Source organism: Amblyraja radiata, chromosome 15 (genome assembly GCF_010909765.2).
Source record: "Amblyraja radiata isolate CabotCenter1 chromosome 15, sAmbRad1.1.pri, whole genome shotgun sequence".
NCBI lineage: Eukaryota > Metazoa > Chordata > Chondrichthyes > Rajiformes > Rajidae > Amblyraja > Amblyraja radiata.
In genome coordinates this window covers 31,310,003-31,330,113 of record NC_045970.1, presented here as the reverse complement: position 1 = coordinate 31,330,113, position 20,111 = coordinate 31,310,003, and the positions used below count along the sequence as shown (strand labels likewise).

Genomic DNA, 20,111 nt, shown 5'->3' with positions numbered 1-20,111 from the left:
GGGTGAGGGGTAGAATCTGGGATGAGTTAGTGAGGATGTGAAGAGAATAGTAAAAATTAGATAATTGTATGTAAATGAGCGATTGATGCTGGGCCAATCACTTATTTCCGGTATAGATCTCTCTATGACTTTGTGACTATCTTTATATATCTATTTTTAAACCATGTTAGTCATAGACTAAAACATTCCATATTTCTTGGTTACAGTTGTTTTGATAATGTTAATTGTATAAGGAATACTTCTTTAAAATAAAAATCAGTCTTAGCTGTTTGTTTTGATTCATATTTTAGACCTAATATGTTTGCTAGTATTTTTGTGAGAAATAATATTTCAAATAATATGAGAAGCTCAATGGTACAAAAAAAACAAATGTTTAAATTAAAAGACAAATTCACCTCTACTTATTTTGGCTTGACAGAATTCTCTCCATTTCAGCAACCCCCGCTGATCTTTCAGACTGCTCCTCTATAAACTCTTACTCAGTGTGATAGAAAGTAAAATTTGATTTCATGGAAATTTTAAGATCAATTCAAATGTTTGGTTGCTTTCTTTGTGCAAGGTTGCATTTTTTTGGAGCATATCTTGATATTGATCTCCAAGTTCCTGCATCTATTGTGCTTCCCATCATGATACTCTCCAAAGCTTAAATAAGTTCATTTTGCAGAAACTATTAATTGTAGTATCTATGTAAAAGAGTTGACATCATGTTGAATCAGTTAATTTAAGCTGATTTTGCCACAAGTATATTGCTTCACCGAATCCAAACATTAAAAAAAAAATGAGAACCTTTTTCAAGAAGATAGACACAAAATGCTGGAGTAACTCAGTGGGACAGACAGTATCTCTGAAGAGAAGGAATGGGTGACGTTTCTGGTCGAAACCGTTCTTCGGACTGATGTCAGGGGAGAGGGAGATACATAGATAAGGAAGTGTAAAAGCAGGACAAAGGGAATAGACATCAAGAAAAATGTAGAATAGATCATTGTTAGCTGGGAGAAGGTAACAACAAAGCAAACAGATAAAATGTAGTTGAAAACAGTAAGACTGGTCAGAGAATTCTAAGAGCAGCTTGTATTAGAGCCTACCAGGGAGAAGGCAATTCTGGATTTAGTGTTATGTAATGGACCAGATTTGATAAAGGAACTTGAGGAAAGGAACTTGTGGTTAAGGAGCTAGTAGGAGGTAGTGACCATAATATGGTCAAGTTTAATCTGCAATTGGAGAGGGAGAAGGGTAAATCGGAGGTGTCGGTGTTACAGTTGAATAAAGTGGACTATGGAGCCATGAGGGAGGAGCTGGCCAAAGTTGACTGGAAAGATACCCTAGCAGTGATGACAGTGGAACAACAATGGCAGGTATTTCTGGGAATAATACAGAAGATGCAGGATCAGTTCATTCCAAAGAGGAAGAAAGATTCCAAGGGGAGTAAGGGGTGACCGTGGCTGACAAGGGACGTCAGGGACAGTATAAAAATAAAAGAGAAGTACAACGTAGCAAAGATGAGTGGGGGAAGCAAGAGGATTAGGTAATGTTTAAAGAGCAACAGAAGATAACTAAAAAGGTAATACGGGGAGAAAAGATGAGGTACGAAGGTAAGCTAGCCAAGAATATAAAGGAGGATAGTAATAGCTTCCTTAGGTATGTGAAGAGGAAAAAAAATAGTTCAGACCAAAGTTGGACCCTTAAAGACTGAAAAAGGTGAATTTGTTATGGAGAACAAGGAAATGGCAGTTGAGTTGAACAGGTACTTTGGATCCGTCTTCATTAAGGAGGACACCAACAATCTTCCTGATGTACTAGTGGCTAGAGGATCTGGGGTGACGGAGGAACCGAAGGAAATCCACATTAGGCAGGAAATGGTGCTGGGTAGACTGATGGGACTGAAGGCTGATAAATCCCCAGGGCCTGATGCTCTGCATTTCAGGGTACTTAAGGAAGTGGTTTTAGAAATCATGGACGCATTGGTGATAATTTTCCAATGTTCTAAAGATTCAAGGATCAGTTCCAATGGAATGGAGGGTAGCTAATGTTATCACACTTTTTAAGAAAGGCGGGAGAGAGAAAACAGGGAATTATGGACCAGTTAGTTTGACATTGATGGTGGGGAAGATGCTGGAGTCAATTATAAGAGATCAAATAGCGGCATATTTAGATAGCAGTAACAGGATCGGTCCGAGTTAGCATGGATTTACGAAGGGGAAAGCATGCTTGATTAATCTTCTGGGATTTTTTGAGGATGTAACTAGAAAAATGGACAAGGGAGAGCCAGTGGATGTAGTGTACCTGGACTTTCAGAAAGCATTTGAAAAGGTCCCACATAGGAGATTAGTGGGTAAAATTAGGGCACATGGTATTGGGGATAAAGTGCTGACATGGATAGAAAATTGGTTGGCAGACAGGAAACAAAGAGCAGGGATTAATGGGTCCCTTTCAGAATGGCAGGCAGTGACTATTGGGGTACCGCAAGGCTCGGTGCTGGGACTGCAGCTATTTACAATATACATCAATGATTTAGATGAAGGGATTCAAAGTAACATTAGCAAATTTGCAGATGACGCAAAGTTGTGTGGCAGTGTGAAGAGGATGCGATGAGAATGCACCGGGCGACTTGGACAGGTTGGGTGAGTGGGCAGATGCATGGCGGATGCAGCTTAATGTGGATAAATGTGAGGTTATCCACTTTGGTAGCAAAAACAGAAAGGCAGATTATTATCTGAAGTTGGGAAAATGGGAAGTGCAACGGGATCTGGGGGTCCTTGTTCATCAGTCAATGAAAGTAAGCATGCAGGTACAGCAGGCAGTGAAGAAAGCGAATGGCATGTTGGCCTTTATAACAAGAGGAGTTGAGAATAGGAGCAAAAGGGTCCTTCTGCAGTTGTATAGGGCCCTAGTGAGACCACACCTGGAGTATTGTGTGCAGTTTTGATGAGAGGGGATTAGATTAGATTAGATATAATTTATTGCCACACAGCCAGGCTGGTGGAAATTTGGGTTGTCTGCAGCGATACAATAATAAAGAACACACAACCACAATAAAACTGTAACACAAACATCCACCACAGCATTCATCACTGTGGTGGAAGGCACAAAATTTGGCCAGTCCTCCTCCATTTCCCCCCCATGGTCAGGACCAGAGTCCAGAGTCAGTCCAGGATCGGCTCTTCCTCACCGGAGACCGCGGCTTTAAGTTGTTGTAGGCCGCAGGCCGGCGGTCAAGATTTAAAGTCCCCGCCGCAGCCAGAAGCACCGTAGACTGCAGGGCCGGCGGTCGAAGCTCCCCTCCAGGGGTGATGGTAAGTCCATGCCGGACCCGCGGTAGAAGTCGGCCGGGGGAAGAAGTGATGGCTTCTTCTTCCCCCGGGTCCCCAACGTTAGATCCCGGGCTGTAGACGCCGCACCAGCTGGAGTTCTGCAGACCGCGACTTCAGGCTGCCGGCTGCCTCGGGCCAGCGAAACGGAGCGCTCCCCTCCAGCGAGCCCCAGCGAGGGCTCACCCGCTCCACGCCGAGAGTCCGCGCTGCGCCCGCCGCTGAAGCCCCGGGCGCGTCTCCGGGAAAGGCCGCGTTGATCCTTGATGTTAGGCCACGGGGGAGGCGACCTGGAAAAACTCGCCTCTCCGTGGAGGAGGTGACCGAAGCTGTTCCCCCTTACCCCCCCACACCACCCCCCACACAAAACACACAAAGAAACATTAAATACAGACTTTAAAACATACTAAAAAAAGGTTGAAAAACTGACGAGCTGCATGACATGGCTGCTGCCAGAGCAGCGCCCCCTACAAATCTTATTGAAACATCCCCTTATTGTCCCAGCATCACACGGGAGGGCTGGTCACCCAACCAGTAACTGGCAGTTCACTTACTCACGGCTCGTGGACTGGCAGTGCAGTCACTCACGCCTGGTACGATGGCAGTTCACTCAGTCACCCCTCCTCCCTTCACCCCCCCCCCCCCACTCTGCTCCTTGTCATTCACACACACACACAGACTCATTCACACACAGACTCATTCACACACACACACACACACAGACTCACTGAAACAGACACACACACAAACACACAGACTCACTCTCACACACACAGACTCATTCACACATACACACACGCGTGCGCACACACACACACACACACAGACTCATTCACACACACAGACTCATTCACACACACAGACTCATTCACACACACACAGACTCATTCACACACACAAACACACTCATTCACACACACACACACTCATTCTCACACACACACACACACACTCATTCACGCACACACACACACACACACACACACACTCGTTCACTCACACACACTCAGCCAATACTAAAATGCCAAGTAACTTCAGAACGTGTTGAATATACAGTGTGTAAAACAAATGTTTAAAGCCTCCTGTAGAGGCTGCTGGTGCTGAAACAAAAACGTGCTTTAAATAATATCCAACAAACACACTCACCATAGACAGAGCAGCTCTCCTGAATTATTCAACGGCGCCTGCGCTCGGCGCCATCTTGACGTCACCCTCTGAGTGAGCCACCACACTTCCGGGTTTTATAGTCCCTCCCCCCCTGCCGCCAGCAGGGGCAGCAGAGAGAATGGCAAAAAATTTTAAAACATTAATATCTCTCTGATTTTTCATCGATGGGAAAAATCCTCCAGTCCAGTCTGGCGGAGAGGGGCTCTGAGCGAGGTGGCCAAAAATGACGGCCGTAAGTGGCGGCGTTCTCTCGGAACTCACATCGCAGTGAGTCAAAAGCGGTCAAGATCTTACTTTTATTAATATAGATAAAAGATTATTAAGGGTTGGAGATGCTAGAGGCGGGAAACATGTTCCCGATGTTTGGGGAGTCCAGAACCAGGGGCCACTGTTTAAGAATAAGGGGTAAGCCATTTAGAATGGATACGAGGAAACACCTTTTCTCACAGTTGTGAGTCTGGAATTCTCTGCCTCAGAGGACGGCGGAGGTCGGTTCTCTGGATACTTTCAAGAGAGAGCTAGATAGGGCTCTTAAAGATAGCGAAGTCAGGGGATATGGGGAGAAGGCAGGAACGGGGTACTGATTGGGGATGATCAGCCATGATCACATTGAATGGCAGTTCTGGCTCGAAGGGCCGAATGGCCTACTCGTGCACCTATTGTTTATTGAGAACTGGGAAGGTGAAGGATGGAGAGGGAAATCAAGAGTTACTTGAAGTTAGAAAAGTCAATGTTCATATCGCTGTGGTGTAAGCTTTCCAAGTGAAATTTGAGGTGCTGTTCCTCCAATTTGCGCTGGGCCTCATTCTGACAATGGGAATGGGAGGGGGAGTTATTTAGCAACTTTTTCAAGAAGTTCAAATACATCTCATGAAAAGAAAATTTAAATTTATGTAACACCTCTCACAATATCAGAATGCCCTAACTTATTATAGCCACATTTTGAATTGCAGTCATTCTTGGACCTCAAGAAACTGAAATGCTGTGAAATATTTCCTGTTCGACAAAAAAGCACATGGGTTAGCTATTCAATATTTCATCTAAAATACAACACATCTGTCAGAGCTATATTGCCATAACTATTGCAGTATTAACCTAACCCGATATTTACTTGAATTGGAATAAAGGTAAAGACCCGCTGAGAAAAAGAGTAGGGCAATGATAGCAATGCTGTAACAATGTGAATGTAAGCAAAATATCCTAAACATCTCCGTGCTTTGCTGTAAACCACTTTGGTCCTTGGCTGATTTGCAGGTTTTTTTGGATTCCTGATGTAAAGTAAACATGAGCTCTCATTGGTTTAGAATATCTTCCTGTGAGATCCCATTACCAATATTTGCAGATAATTATTATCAAGAGAGCAACACAGATTGGGCACTTGGCTGAATTATTGATGGCTGTCTGTGCATCACCATATTTCGAAAATCATGAGGATAGATAAATTGATTGGGGATTTTGGTCAAGGATGGGAAGAAGGAAATTCAGCACAACACATTCTTTGATTGAGATATATTTATTTTTGTGTGGAAACCGTTTTAGTTAAAACCATAACATCTTTCTTAGAGACTAATTTCTTTAAGTTTTGTAGTATTTGATACTGCAATTATTATTTACTCCATGAGATTTTGTTCTCTGAAAACTCTTTGATTTTCATTTGGTCTGTTCTCAGTTGTTTACATTATTTCTAAAACCATCATCCCGAGCAATTGTTAGGAGGATCTGTGAAATGTCACAAGTTTTGTTGAATATAACCTTGGTAATGAGGTGTTGCAGGAGGAAAATGTAATGAGGATGCATGTCACACAATGTTAACTTTGATAGTTGATAATTATATAGTTCCATCAAATTGTCTAATAATATCCTTCTAAAAATTATAAGTTACAATGCTTGATGGGGCTGCAATTACATTCTCCTTTATTATTTTGATTATGGTCACACCAGGAAGTAAAATTGTCAAGCCTTTGTGCACATTTATTATCTGTACGAGTATGTACAAACTATTTATACACTGTAGCACTGATACCCAGTGATGAGAACACCTGAGATCTACTGGCCTAAAGGCAGTCAGTGTCGCAAATAGCCAATATAGTGTCATATAAAGGAATTTGAAAATATAGCACGGTGTTGCATTGAGCGCAAACCACGTTTGCATCATTTTGAGCTGATTATTATCGCATTGCGTTAGTGGCCAAGCCAAACCATGCATGTGGGTCATATGAAATGCCATTATGAGTTTCTGCTAACAGTATCCATTGACACCCTTCTCTCAAAAAATTGGGTGGAATTGCGAGTTAGATTAAATTCTGCACCACAGTATGCTCGTCACAGTCTTTCCACATGAGGCAACCATCGTTTCATGTATCTAGTTTATAATAATGTAAATTATGTGCTATAACCATAACATAGATGCTGTCACAATTCTCCATTGAATATTAAGGAAAAAATATCTAATATATTATAGGGCAGTTGATTAGTTTTAGTTCTTGGAGTTATAAAGGAGTGCCTTGCCAATTAAGATAAAAAATCAACAAATAACTGAATTGTGTTTTTTAATCAACCCATATATTTGACTAAAGGTAACCGCAAATTAAAAATATCATAAGAATTGACTTGAAGACAGTTTATGAATTTTTAATGTTATGATTGTTGCCTCTGTGGATATGCAATTAACTTTTAACTGTACTGGCATACTGAATAGATGTTTTCTGTGAAAACTTTTATATGGTTCATTGAAATAATTTGCTATAATACATTGTTTTATTATGGTAAAAGACTTTAAGATACTATATGACACTTTATCAAAAAGTCAATGCTTATTTACTGACTTAATGGTTTAAGAAGATGATGTCACTCATATAGTAATTGAAATTGGCACTTTGCAAGCCTTCTTTAAACATTGATATTAGGGTTAAACTTAGATCATGGAATTTTGAAATATCAGGAATAAATTATAATGCATTCCACCCAAAGTGTTTGGTCAAGTTTATAAAGATGACCACTTGTTAAAAGTGTTATTACTCTTTGCTAAGTTATGAACGCTAGGATAATCATTGTTAACAATAATTTTTCTGGAATATTTTTTGTACCTGAGGAACACTACTTGTGTTTTTTTTAAGTTTTAAATTAGTGGAGCATGTTATTGAGCTTCAATTAACAGGCTAAGAAAGTCAAGCAACAGAATTAGTTTTATTGTATTCTACTAATTGCCGAGGTAGGCAAAGCCTTTTTTTGTGCTATTGATTTTTTGCAGTTTAATTAAGCAACATGTTTTCTCTTTTTAATTGCAGTCATTTTTTTCCGTAAATTGGAGCCCACAGCAAAATACATATATAATTTGTTTGTAATTAGGTATTAATTGATGGTAGTTGAAGCTTAGCACCCTGTTTCTTTCTTCCTGATTGCCATTTTATTACTAGTTAGTCATTAATTAATCTGTTTTTCTAATTAGCTTATAAAACTGTTGTTGTAAATGCGATTGAAGTTCAAAGCAAACTAATAAGCTTTTTCTCACTTGGAAGAGCTGAGATAAAGAACAAGTGAAAACAGGGGGACTGGCTATGTGTTTGTTGGAGGGAGGGGGAAATAAGAATATTTTAGACTTTTTAGCATATAGACCCTGGAAATTGAAAATCTGCCGTATTACCTACAAGATGAAAGGCTAATTTACACTGAATTTCACTAATTTTGTTCAACCTATGAAATGAAGAGCTGTCACCTGCTCAGTGTTGCATTGACAACTGTGCCAGTGATCCATGAAATAAGCTGCTGCATGCTTTGTTCTGATAAGAATGAACAAATCTGCACAATGTACGGTTCCCAGAATCTAATTTTCATACTTGCATGAAGGCAAAAAAAAATAAGCCGTTTGTAGGCTGATTAATCAGACATTGGAGTTTTGTCTCTTTGATCTGTTTGGTCTCCTAGGTAACTTGCATAGACATTAATGCAGAGTTCCAGTAAAGACAATCAAGGAAACCACAGACTGAACTGATAACATAATTTAACACACAAATCACAGTAGAGTTTCCACTTTAAAAATGTTTCTTTTAAAACAGCTACAGATACAACCTGAATTATTAATATAATTTGTTTGTGTTATTCCCCCATTCCCAATGGATTTAATGATAATTTTTTTATTAAATTATGAGGAATTTTGGAAAAAAATCTTTACTGTTCATTAGCTGGAGGTTATGCAGACGCGTTTACAAATCTTCCAAGTGGCTGTATAGATGAATGCCTCAAGGGCCCAGCAAAAACCTTGTATTTCCAGCCAGCTAAAACCCTTATCTTCAATCCAAGAAAGTACCATTAATCTTTTTGAAAGACCTTTTATGGCTTTTAATATAACCCAAATTAGAACATTTTACACCCTTGGTTCCTGAAATACAGTGATAAAAAGTCTTTGGCGTTCAGTTCTTTTACTGCATGCTCTGAATCTGTCCTCTCCACCCTACATTTGCATCTAAGCTGCACCAGCTTTTAGATCCACACAATGATGTGACACAATATTACCTTGACCATCAGCTTCACTCAGCCTACATTGCAATTTCCCCTGTTTACCAAAATCTCTGTAATGCAGTGTAAAGATTATGAAAATATTGTGTGTTATAATGAGTGCAGGAAAATGATATATTACCTAAATTGCACCATATTACCTAAAATCCTAATGCCTGCCAAGTATTTTGGAGGCAGTATTGGAATTGAAGAGATCTTATATTTTAGTTTTGTGACTAATTAGTAAGAAAAGATACAAATCTTGAGTTTTACTGTCTCTTAATATGGGCATTTATATAAAATGGGCATTTTATATAACTATTAATTTGATCATATCCATCTATTCTAAACAACTGAATAATATAAGAAAGGTTATGCACTGATTCCAGCTCAGGTTAAAGGCACTAACTTTTATATATAAATCAGCACAGTTCCAAAGAGATGTTCAAGCCCACTTTAATACATGGGACAGATATCAGCCAGAGAAATGTAGGTAATAGTTAATCTAAAGTAGCTGCCGCATTCCTTGATCCCACAAAAGCCATCTTGTGGGGTAAATTGAAAGATATTCCTTAATTCCAAAATATAATAAAGTGCAGAAAAAAAAATTGTTGTGCGGTCTGTCTCTTAAAAACATGGATACCAAAATGTCACGTCTATCGATTAGCAATCTGTATCTATCTATCTATCTATCTATCTATCTATCTATCTATCTATCTATCTATCTATCTATCTATCTATCACTAAAAGTCTGTTCTTGATCGGTTTTGGCCATCTGTGCTGCGATTTCAGAGAGAACGCCGCCACCTACGGCCGTCATTTATGGCCACCTTGCTCAGAGCCCCCCTCCGCCGCATGTGTGCCGAGGATTTTTCCCGTCGATTAAAAATGACAGAGATATTAATGTTTTTACAAAATTCCCCATTCTCTCTGCTGCCCCCGCTGGTGGCAGGGGGGAGGGACTATAAAACCAGGAAGTGGTGTGCCACACAGTCTCTTCAAGATGGAGGAAGGCAGAGGGTCACGTTTCTCTGAGCTGTGAATAACACTGAACACATGTCTACTCAAATGTAAGTGCCCTTAGTGGTTCTAAAATGCTTGCAGAATGTGTCTATTGGTTCCAAAGCTTGCAAAAAAAATGTCTATTGGTTCTAAAGCTTTCAAAAAATGTCTATTGGTTCTAAAGCTTGCAAAAAGTGTCTATTGGTTCTAAAGCTTGCAAAAAATGTCTATTGGTTCTAAAGCTTGCAAAACAAGTGTCTATTGGTTCTAAAGCTTGGGAAAAAATGTCTATTGGTTCTAAAGCTTGCAAAAAGTGTCTCTATTGGCTCTAAAGCTTGCAAAACGTATCTCTATTGGTTCTAAAGCTTGCAAAAAGTGTCTATTGGTTCTAAAGCTTGCAAAAAATGTCTATTGGTTCTAAAGCTTGCAAAAAATGTCTATTGGTTCTAAAGCTTGCAAAAAAATGTCTATTGGTTCTAAAGCTTGCAAAAATGTCTATTGGTTTTAAAGCTAGCAAAAAGTGTCTCTATTGGTTCTAAAGCTTGCAAACAGTGTCTATTGGTTCTAAAGCTTGCAAAAAATGTCTATTGGTTCTAAAGCTTGCAAAATGTGTCTCTATTGGTTCTAAAGCTTGCAAAAAAATGTCTATTGGTTCTAAAGCTTGCAGAAATATGTCTATTGGTTCTAAAGCTTGCAAAAATATGTCTATTGGTTCTAAAGCTGGCAAAATATGTCTCTATTGGTTCTAAGCTGGCAAAAATATGTCTATTGGTTCTAAAGCTTGCAAAAATATGTCAATTGGTTCTAAAGCTTGCAAAAATATGTCAATTGGTTCTAAAGCTGGCAAAAATATGTCTATTGGTTCTACTCTGGCAAAAATATGTCTATTGGTTCTAAAGCTTGCAAAAATATGTCTATTGGTTCTAAAGCTTGCAAAAAATGTCTATTGGTTCTAAAGCTTGCAAAAAAATGTCTATTGGTTCTAAAGCTTGCAAAAAAATGTCTATTGGTTCTAAAGCTTGCAAAAAAATGTCTATTGGTTCTAAAGCTTGCAAAAAAATGTCTATTGGTTCTAAAGCTTGCAAAAAAATGTCTATTGGTTCTAAAGCTTGCAAAAAATGTCTATTGGTTCTAAAGCTTGCAAAAAAATGTCTATTGGTTCTAAAGCTTGCAAAAAATGTCTATTGGTTCTAAAGCTTGCAAAACGTGTCTCTATTGGTTCTAAAGCTTGCAAAAAAATGACTATTGGTTCTAAAGCTTGCAAAAAATGACTATTGGTTCTAAAGCTTGCAAAAAGTGTCTCTATTGGGGGCGTGGGTGCATTGGCTTGTAGTTGAAAGGCACTACTTACTGCAAATGGTGGCTTGAAGTTGAAAGGCACTACTTACTGCAAATGGTGGCTTGGGTGTGGTTTGAAGTTGAAAGACACCACTTACTGCAAACGGTGGCTTGGATGCAATGGCTTGAAGTTAAAAGGCATTACTTACTGCAAATGGTGGCTTGGGTGCATTGGCTTGAAGTTGAAAGGCACCACGTACTGCAAATGGTGGCTTGAAGTTGAAAGGCACTACTTACTGCAAATTGTGGCTTGAAGTTGAAAGGCACTATTACTGCAAATGGTTGCTTTGGCTTGAAGTTGAAAGGCACTACTTACTGCAAATGGTGGCTTGGGTGTGGCTTGAAGTTTAAAGACACCACTTACTGCAAATGATGGCTTGGGTGTGGCTTGAAGTTGAAAGACACCACTTACTGCAAATGGTGGCATGAAGTTGAAAGGCACTACTTACTGCAAATGGAGGCTTGGGAGCTTTGGCTTGAAGTTGAAAGGCATTACTTACTGCAAATGATGGTTTGGGTATGGCTTGAAGTTGAAAGACACCACTTACTGCAAATGGTGGCATGAAGTTGAAAGGCACTACTTACTGCAAATGGTGGATTGGTTGCTTTGGGTTGAAGCTGAAAGGCACTACTTACTGCAAATTTTGGCTTGAGTGTGGCTTGAAGTTGAAAGGCACTACTTAATGCAAATTGTGGCTTGAAGTTGAAAGGCACTACTTACTGCAAATGGTGGCTTGGGTGCTTTGGCTTTAAGTTGAAAGGCACTACTTACTGCAAGTGGTGGCTTGGGAGCTTTGGTTTGAAGTTGAAAGGCACTATTACTGCAAATGGTGGCTTGGTTGCTTTGGCTTGAAGTTGAAAGGCACTACTTACTGCAAATGGTGGCTTGGGTGTGGCTTGAAGTTGAAAGACACCACTTACTGCAAATGGTGGCTTGGGAGCTTTGAAGTTGAAAGGCACTACTTACTGCAAATGATGGCTTGGGTGTGGCTTGAAGTTGAAAGACACCACTTACTGCAAATGGTGGCTTGGGTGTGGCTTGAAGTTGAAAGACAGCACTTACTGCAAATGGTGGCATGAAGTTGAAAGACACCACTTACTGCAAATGGTGGCTTGGATGCAATGGCTTGAAGTTAAAAGGCATTACTTACTGCAAATGGTGGCTTGGGTGCATTGGCTTGAAGTTGAAAGGCACCACGTACTGCAAATGGTGGCATGAAGTTGAAATGCACTACTTACTGCAAATGGTGGCTTGGGTGCTTTGGCTTGAAGTTAAAAGGCACTACTGTAAATGCACTTACTTCCTGTTTGCACTGTATATTGATTTTAGATAAAACGCTACCACTTACGGCTGTGATTTTTGGCAATCTTACTCAGTCCCCCTCCGCTGAACAGGTGCAGAGAATTCTTCCCATCAATGAAAAATAAAAGTGTTATTAGTTTTTTTTTTAATGTTGAGAATTTCTCTCCAGTCAATCACTCCATGAAAGCCACACCTTTTCCAGGAGGGGGGGGGAGGGGTTATAAAACCCGGAAATCTGGGTGTGGCTCAGTTTCTGCAAGATGGAGGAGGGAGTGGTCACGACTCGCTGTCTTTAGTGGCTTTGCACCCTACTTCAAATGGTATGAAACTGCACTTGAATTTGGTGGCCTTATACCCTGCTTGAAATAGAATTTCAAGGATTAGCCGTGAGTCAACTACCAGCCCACCAGCCGTGAGTGAATGAGTTGCCAGCACAACAGGCTTGATTGACTGAGACGCCAGCCCAAGAATCCATTTGCCGCACAATTTGCATACTAGCCCTCTGGAAACCAGTCCCTTCTGCCCATAACACCCATACTAGCGCTCCAGAAAGCCCCCCCCCCCCCTCCCCAACTGGCCAACAATATTAGAATTGGTGGAGAGGTGGAATATTGCGTTGGATGACCAGCCCTCCTGTGTGATGCTGGGACCCAATGGGTCCCACTTAGTCTAGTAAAATTATATATGTGTGATTTTAAATTGTGTTTATATTAGGATTTGGAAAGGAGACATCTTGTTCTAATCCCCGAGTTTATGTTTTTAGTTGTTTTGCTCTGAAATTAAAAAAAAAAGATCTTCACGGTTATTCCTTAATTCACGTACTGCATTTAAAGAACACCAAACGTAGCCACGAATAATGCGTGAGATGTAGTTGAAAAGAATAAGGTAACATTTTAAACTAAGGTAACATTTAAAACCAAAACTTTCAGCACTTAATTTGCACTCCCAACGTTGGAGATTCATGTCCCCCATGTGGTCTAAAATACCATAATGTTAGTGTAGAGATACTTAGTAATCCAAAATACATCAGCAGTCCTTTCATATTAACTGTTTGAATTCTATTCTCTTCTTATTTGGGTTTTAATTTGAAGTCCAACCAAATCTTTGGAACTCAGATATGCTTATGTCCAGTGTCCAGTGTTATCTTGCTGGAACTCTGAGGGAAGTGAGGTTTCCATTACAATTGTAAAGTAGCTCTGGAAACTCAGCCGTAGATCTAACAAATTTGCTGGCATCTACGTCCAGTATCCTGCTTGACTGGTTGTCCATTCCCTGGGGAACTCGAGCAATTAAACTGGGATGTATGGGTGTAACTCATTCATTCCCATACACAAATTTATATGGAAAGCTGTTTTAGTAAATTGATGAAACCACACCCTGTCACCAGTGGTGGCGCTGTAGTGCCTCCAATGGGGGAAATATGTATTCACTGTGGCATATTTAAGACACTGAATATAGATGCTAGAATTATATATAAAATATATTTCTGTTATTTAAAATTCTAGTTATTCATTAATGAATCTACAAATGGCTTATAAGTCCTACCCAATGCATAATGTATTGAAATGGAAACCAATATAAATTTGTTGCATACATTAGTTACATAAGATTCAAACATTTTGCTGTTTAAACAGTGAAGATAAAAATTCAGTGAACATTTACCATGAGTGATTAATATTATAACTGTTTGACATTAAAAGGAAGCAGAAAGCATTTCCACGTGGAATCATAAACCATTGGTGTGATGGATGAATATGGTCAGCACTCACTCCTGCTTGTCCTAAAAAAAATTGTTTCCTTGATGAGTGTATTTTGCTAAATCTTAAATGCAATTGGTGTCGTCAGAGGTGAAATTATAATACACTGAAATATAGGTGTCTCTAATAATCTCTAGTAACAAAACGTACTATGCCATTTGCAATTATTTCTGTTAGTTCAGCTTCTATAGGCAGAGCTGGAGCAGTCTGTTCTATATTGCCCTCACTCATCTCTAAATATTATTGACATGGTTCAAGAAATCCTGTTAAATCTTGATTGAGAACATTAATTATAGTTACTGACCGATTCGGCTTATCTTGGCATGAAATAATGAATGTATCTTAAAAGTCCCACAATATCAGAATTAAGTGTCAACAGAGGCAAAAATAAAAGCACTGATTTGCTGATTCCCTAATTGGAAGCATATTCAATATGTTTACCTCATCTTCAGGTTCATCAGTGCAAGGGACATTGAGACTGGCAAGATGAGTTTTCTTGGCAGTTCCCCAGTAATGTAGTAGTGTCTACTGACATAAAAACCTGTAAAGTTAGGACACTGCATCAATAGGCGGAAGTTGCAGGCTTCCTGACAGATTCCTGTATGTGAATCTTCTACTTGACTTTGTAATTGAGCAGTGGCATCTGATTGAAAATCCTGGGCTAGATTTTGTATGATGCAGGACCACAAGTTAATTTGTTTGAATGGAGATTTTAGATCATAAGGAAGAACAGTATGAATAAGGTAAGTTACATTTATAATTGTTAGTGCTGGCCATTATTATCTATAGTGCTATTAGATTAATTTTTATCACTATTGTTTTAAATAATTTTTAACATTACAAATTTTATTTCACTGTTGCTTGTTTTTGAATATCTGGAGTATTATAAAAAATATCCACATTTGTCAGAGAGCAAAACTGATGGCATGATTCTTGATGTTTGTCAAATACTTTCCCAGCAGTATTGTGAGATTTGGCTTGTCTTATCGCAACCACACAACCCAATTATATCGCACAAAATCTGTTGTGAAGCACGGCGGCGCTGATCAGGTCCAGCAGGGTTTCACAGAAAATCTTCATCTTTCACATTATTCAATAGATTGCTTCTAGCAGCAACTACGGTTATTTCAATTGATACCTTGTGACTGCTACTGATTTGTGGACATAAATGTTCATAAAGAGCAATATAATGTTGGTTACAAGATAGATGTTGGTGCATGAAGATAACAGGGATAGCTCCCTGCTCTTCTTTGAACATGAGCCACAAGGTCCTTTATTTATGCTTCACAGTGGAAATGAGGATTCAGTTTTGTAACTCACCTGGTAAATGACTGACATCAGCCTTGAGTCTTGTGCACAGCTCTAAACCTATCAACTGATTCAGACATGGGAGTTCTACAAAGTAATAGCAAGTAGATATGTTCCAATTATAAACAGTTTGGACTTGCACTATGCCTTTAATGAAGTCAAACATCTGAGGGTACTTCACAGAGAATTAATCAAACAGCTTTGCAAAAAAAGCGGATTTCTCGGGAAGAGAAGCCAAAAGCTAGATCTTGGTAGGTAGCAAGGAAGATGTTCAGGTGAGTGAGGGAGATTGACAAAAGAAAATCCTGAACCTAAACAATAGAGGAATTACATTTTTGGAAGAGTTATTATGGTGAGCACAGATTACAGAGATTGGGAGGGGCAATTTGGTGACTGAATCATTAATCGTTTTATGTTTTGTAAACAGGCTTGTGCATGCAATTAAATCTCACTAAGTATTCAAAGTCAGGCACAAATATACCAGTTGGTTATAAAATCATCCCTCTAAACCAGTCCTATCCATGTACCTGTCCAAATGTTTCTTAAACGTCGCAATAGTACCTGCCTCAACTACCTCCTCTGGCAGCTTGTTCCATACACCCACCACCCTTGTGTGACAATGTTACCCCTCAGGTTCTGAATAAATCTTTACCCCCTTACCTTAAACCTATGTCCCCTGGATCTCAATTCCCCTACTCTGGGAAAGAGACTCTGTGCGTCTACCCGATCGCCCCTCGTCTTCCTGCGCTGCAAGGAATAGAGTCCTAGCCTGCTCAACCTCTCCCTATAGCTCAGACCCTCGAGTCCTGGCAACATCCTCATAAATCTTCTCTGTACCCAAGCTTTCCACCTTAACAACATCTTTCCTATAACATGGTGCCCAGAATTGAACACAATGCTATAAATGTGGCCTCACCAATGCATGGGCGGAAATCCTGGGGGGGGGCATATCCCCCCCCCATGCTTTGAGAGTTGGGGGACAATTCCCCCGCCCCCCATGTTTTGTAATCCGGACTTTATCAGACGCCTTCTAAGGCCTGAATCGGCCTGTTCGTGGGGCCTTTCAGCGCGGCTTAAAATCAAATTGCTGCGATGGAGGTTGATGATGTTGAAGCCCCTGCCGGCCGATGAAAGCCCCCGCGGACGGGCCGATTGAAGCCCCACGATTTGGGGGCGGACGAACCTGCTGTTGTTGGAGTTCGGAGTCGGTCACCAATCAGGTCAGCTTCCAATGTTACCGTTCACAGGGCCCACGGCCGAAGCCTCGCGTGTGTACGCATGCGCGCGCGCGGCCGCCGAGAAATTGTGTCCCTCCCATATTTTGATAGCGATTTCCGTGCTTGCACCAATATCTTAAATGTTCAAGTTCAAGTGAGTTTATTGTCATGTGTCCCTGATAGGACAATGAAATTCTTGCTTTGCTTCAGCACACAGAACATAGTAGGCATTTACTACAAGACAGATCAGTCTGTCCATATACCATAATATAAATATATACACACATGAATAAATAAACTGATAAAGTGCAAATAACAGATAATGGGTTATTAATAATCAGAGTTTTGTCCCAGCCAGGTTTAATAGCCTGATGGCTGTGGGGAAGTAGCTATTCCTGAACCTGGTTGTTGCAGTCTTTAGGCTCCTGTACCTTCTACCTGAGTGTGTGGCCAGGATGGTGTGGGTCTTTGATGATACTGCCAGCCTTTTTGAGGCAGCGACTGCGATAAATCCCCTAGATGGAAATGCAACATAACCTCAAACGTCTGTATTCAATACTCTGACTGATGCCTGATGGTTCTCCACAGAGGATCGGTAGTTACCCCAGGTTAGTCCTGTGCATCTTGTAGCTAGAGAATGCTGATGAGAGGAACCAAGTACTCTGTTGCATGCCAGTGGACAATGGTGCAAGGCCTGGCTAACCTGGAAGAGAGGATAGTCGTGAAAATCTAAATATCATTTGATGAAAAAATGAAGCAGAGTCTGCTGTGAAATAATCCAGGGAGTTGGAAAAACTAATTGCCAGGGAAAAAAAAGATGATGTCTTTTTAATAGCTTAGTTGTAAAATGCACAGGCCAAGTTTAACACTGATTTTATTTCTGGCTTCAGTAAAGAACGCTTGGAGCGACCCAACTGGCTCCAGTCCTTCTGGCTGAGGCAGGGAGAACTCCAGAAGGGTTTTTGACCCTAGCTGGTTCCTCCTAAGAGTGTGTAAGTGCATGTTTGTTGATTATGGAGGGTTTTTTTACAGCTGGTTTCGTAGCCTGTTTGATGTGGCCCAGGCTTATATGAAGCGTGACCCTTTAAATGTGCTACTGCAAGATACACAGTGCACAAGTAATCTGAGCCAATCTTTGGGAGAATAGCAAAGAAATGCCCAGAGTAGGTGAATCAAGTACAAGAGAACATTAAGTTTAAAGTGAGAGAGGAAAGATTTAATAGGAACCTAAGTGACAATATTTTCATGGGTATATGGAACAAGCTGCCAGAGAAGTAGTTAAGGCAGGTACAATAACAACATTTAAAAGACATTTAGACATGTACATGGATAGGAAAGCTTTAGCGGCGTAAGGGCCAAACAGACCTGTATGACACGTTAAATATGTTAGTAATGAGACAGTGCCAGAGACCCGGCTACGATCCTGACTACGGATGCTGTCTGTATGGAGTTTGTACTTTCTTCCTGTGATCGCTTGGGTTTTCTCCAGGTGCTCCGGTTAGCTCCCATATTCCAAAGATGTACGGGATTGTAGGTTAAATTTGTTCCTAGTGTGTAGGATAATGTAGTGTACTGGTCGGCGTGGACTCGGTGAGCCGAATGGCCTTTTTGCGCTTTCTCTAAATTAAATTAAACTAAAAACAATGATGTGGAAAGTGGTTACGAGTAGCTTGAAATATTAGGACATGAGCCCCAACGAGGGTTAGAACATAATCTACTGAAAATGTAATACTGGGACAAATCATGTGGTTTTGAAAAATTGGTTCACTGTTCCATTCATAGCTATAAAGTCTAGGCTACACCAGTACATCAATGACCCCATGGATGTCCCTGGCCAGGACCTTCCCCGAAAGCAGTGGACAACCCTCAACCGCTTGAGGACAGGCATCGGACGCTATGGAGTAGCGATGAAGAGGTGGGGCCTCGTGGACAGCGCCTCCTGCGAGTGTGGGGACCCACCACAGACAGTGGAGCACATTTTCACCAGTTGCCCCAAACACTGGCCACCGAATGGTGAACGAGGTCTGAATGACCTGGTCGATGACACGTTGGCCTGGCTCGCCTCAATGGAGCTGCAGGTCTAAAAGACATACGACAGAAGAAGAAGCTATAAAGTTATTGTGGTTTCCTTCTTCTCAGCACCACCCCCACCCCTATCCCCTTCCTATATTTCAAGAGAAGCAACATATTTGTTGAAATAGAGGAATGCTGACACTTCAGTTTAATGGTTTGGGAGGCTGTGCTTTTAGCAGTAATTTAATTCAGTTACATTTCGCTGTGTTCTTTTGTATTTTAGCAAGGATTTATTTTACTTTAGAACCAAAAATATTCATCAATTTTTAATTCATATAATTGCAACCACTTAATGAATCTCACCGTGAGTAAAGGTGATCAAAGACAAGAAAATATTCTTAAAGGACAGAATAGAGTGCTGGAGTAACTCAGTTGGTCAAGCAGCATCTCTGGAGAACATGGATAAGTGACGTTTTGGGTCTCGACCCATGTTCTCCAGAGATGCTGCTTGACCTGTTGAGTTACTCCAGCACTTTGTGTCCTTTTGTGTATTAACCAGCATCTGCAGTTCTTTGTTTCAATAGGAGAATATTTGGGCTGTTTTATGATAAATGTGCTTGATCATCAAATTTATGATAAACAAAACAGTCCTGAGATTCTAGTTTAAATGCTGGGAATGGAAAAAGCAGATGTGCAATACCAGAATGAATTTTGCATCAATTTTTGTGACTAACTCTTACCTTGGTCTTTGATCTTTTAATAGCTGGGTGTGCAAATTGCAAAGGCTGTTGATTGTCGTGATTTTGCAAAAGCCAAGCAAGAGGCTGAGGCTTCTCAGCAGGCCCCAAAGAAGAAGCAACTTGCATGGGGGTGAGTTGTGCTTTATAAATTCATTTCAAACACTTCCTGATGAATGTGAGTGACTTAGTTTAAGCTAATGGGTAGAGCAGGATGCTTTGGAGGTAATTTATTCGCAAACTGATGTCGGCATTGGTGGGTAGTATTTTCCAGAACTCATAGAAATGTCCTTCGGATTCTTCGGGTCGTTGGTCACTGGGAACTTCAATCAACCCTGTTCCATGCTGCTATCTTGCACAGACCTAATAATTAATCAATCTCTCAGTGAAAGTTTAGATTATATTTTTATAAGGATCAGTTAATTATGTAGTGTGGAATCTGTAGAAGGGATCCGATCCATTCTTTT

General features: G+C 40.4%; 1 protein-coding gene across 3 annotated transcripts in view; it reads left to right on the top strand.

The window, feature by feature from the left end:
- The window catches only part of fam204a (family with sequence similarity 204 member A), a 73,851-nt gene that overhangs the window by 39,238 nt on the left and 14,502 nt on the right, over window positions 1-20,111 (top strand). For 2 of the 3 annotated variants that reach the window (XM_033033967.1, XM_033033966.1), the window contains exon 8: window positions 19,671-19,777. The exons of the other annotated variant lie outside the window; for it this stretch is intronic. In XM_033033967.1, the coding sequence (XP_032889858.1) occupies window positions 19,671-19,777 (107 nt within the window). The remainder of the gene's footprint in view (window positions 1-19,670; window positions 19,778-20,111) is intronic. 3 annotated transcript variants of the gene reach the window in all.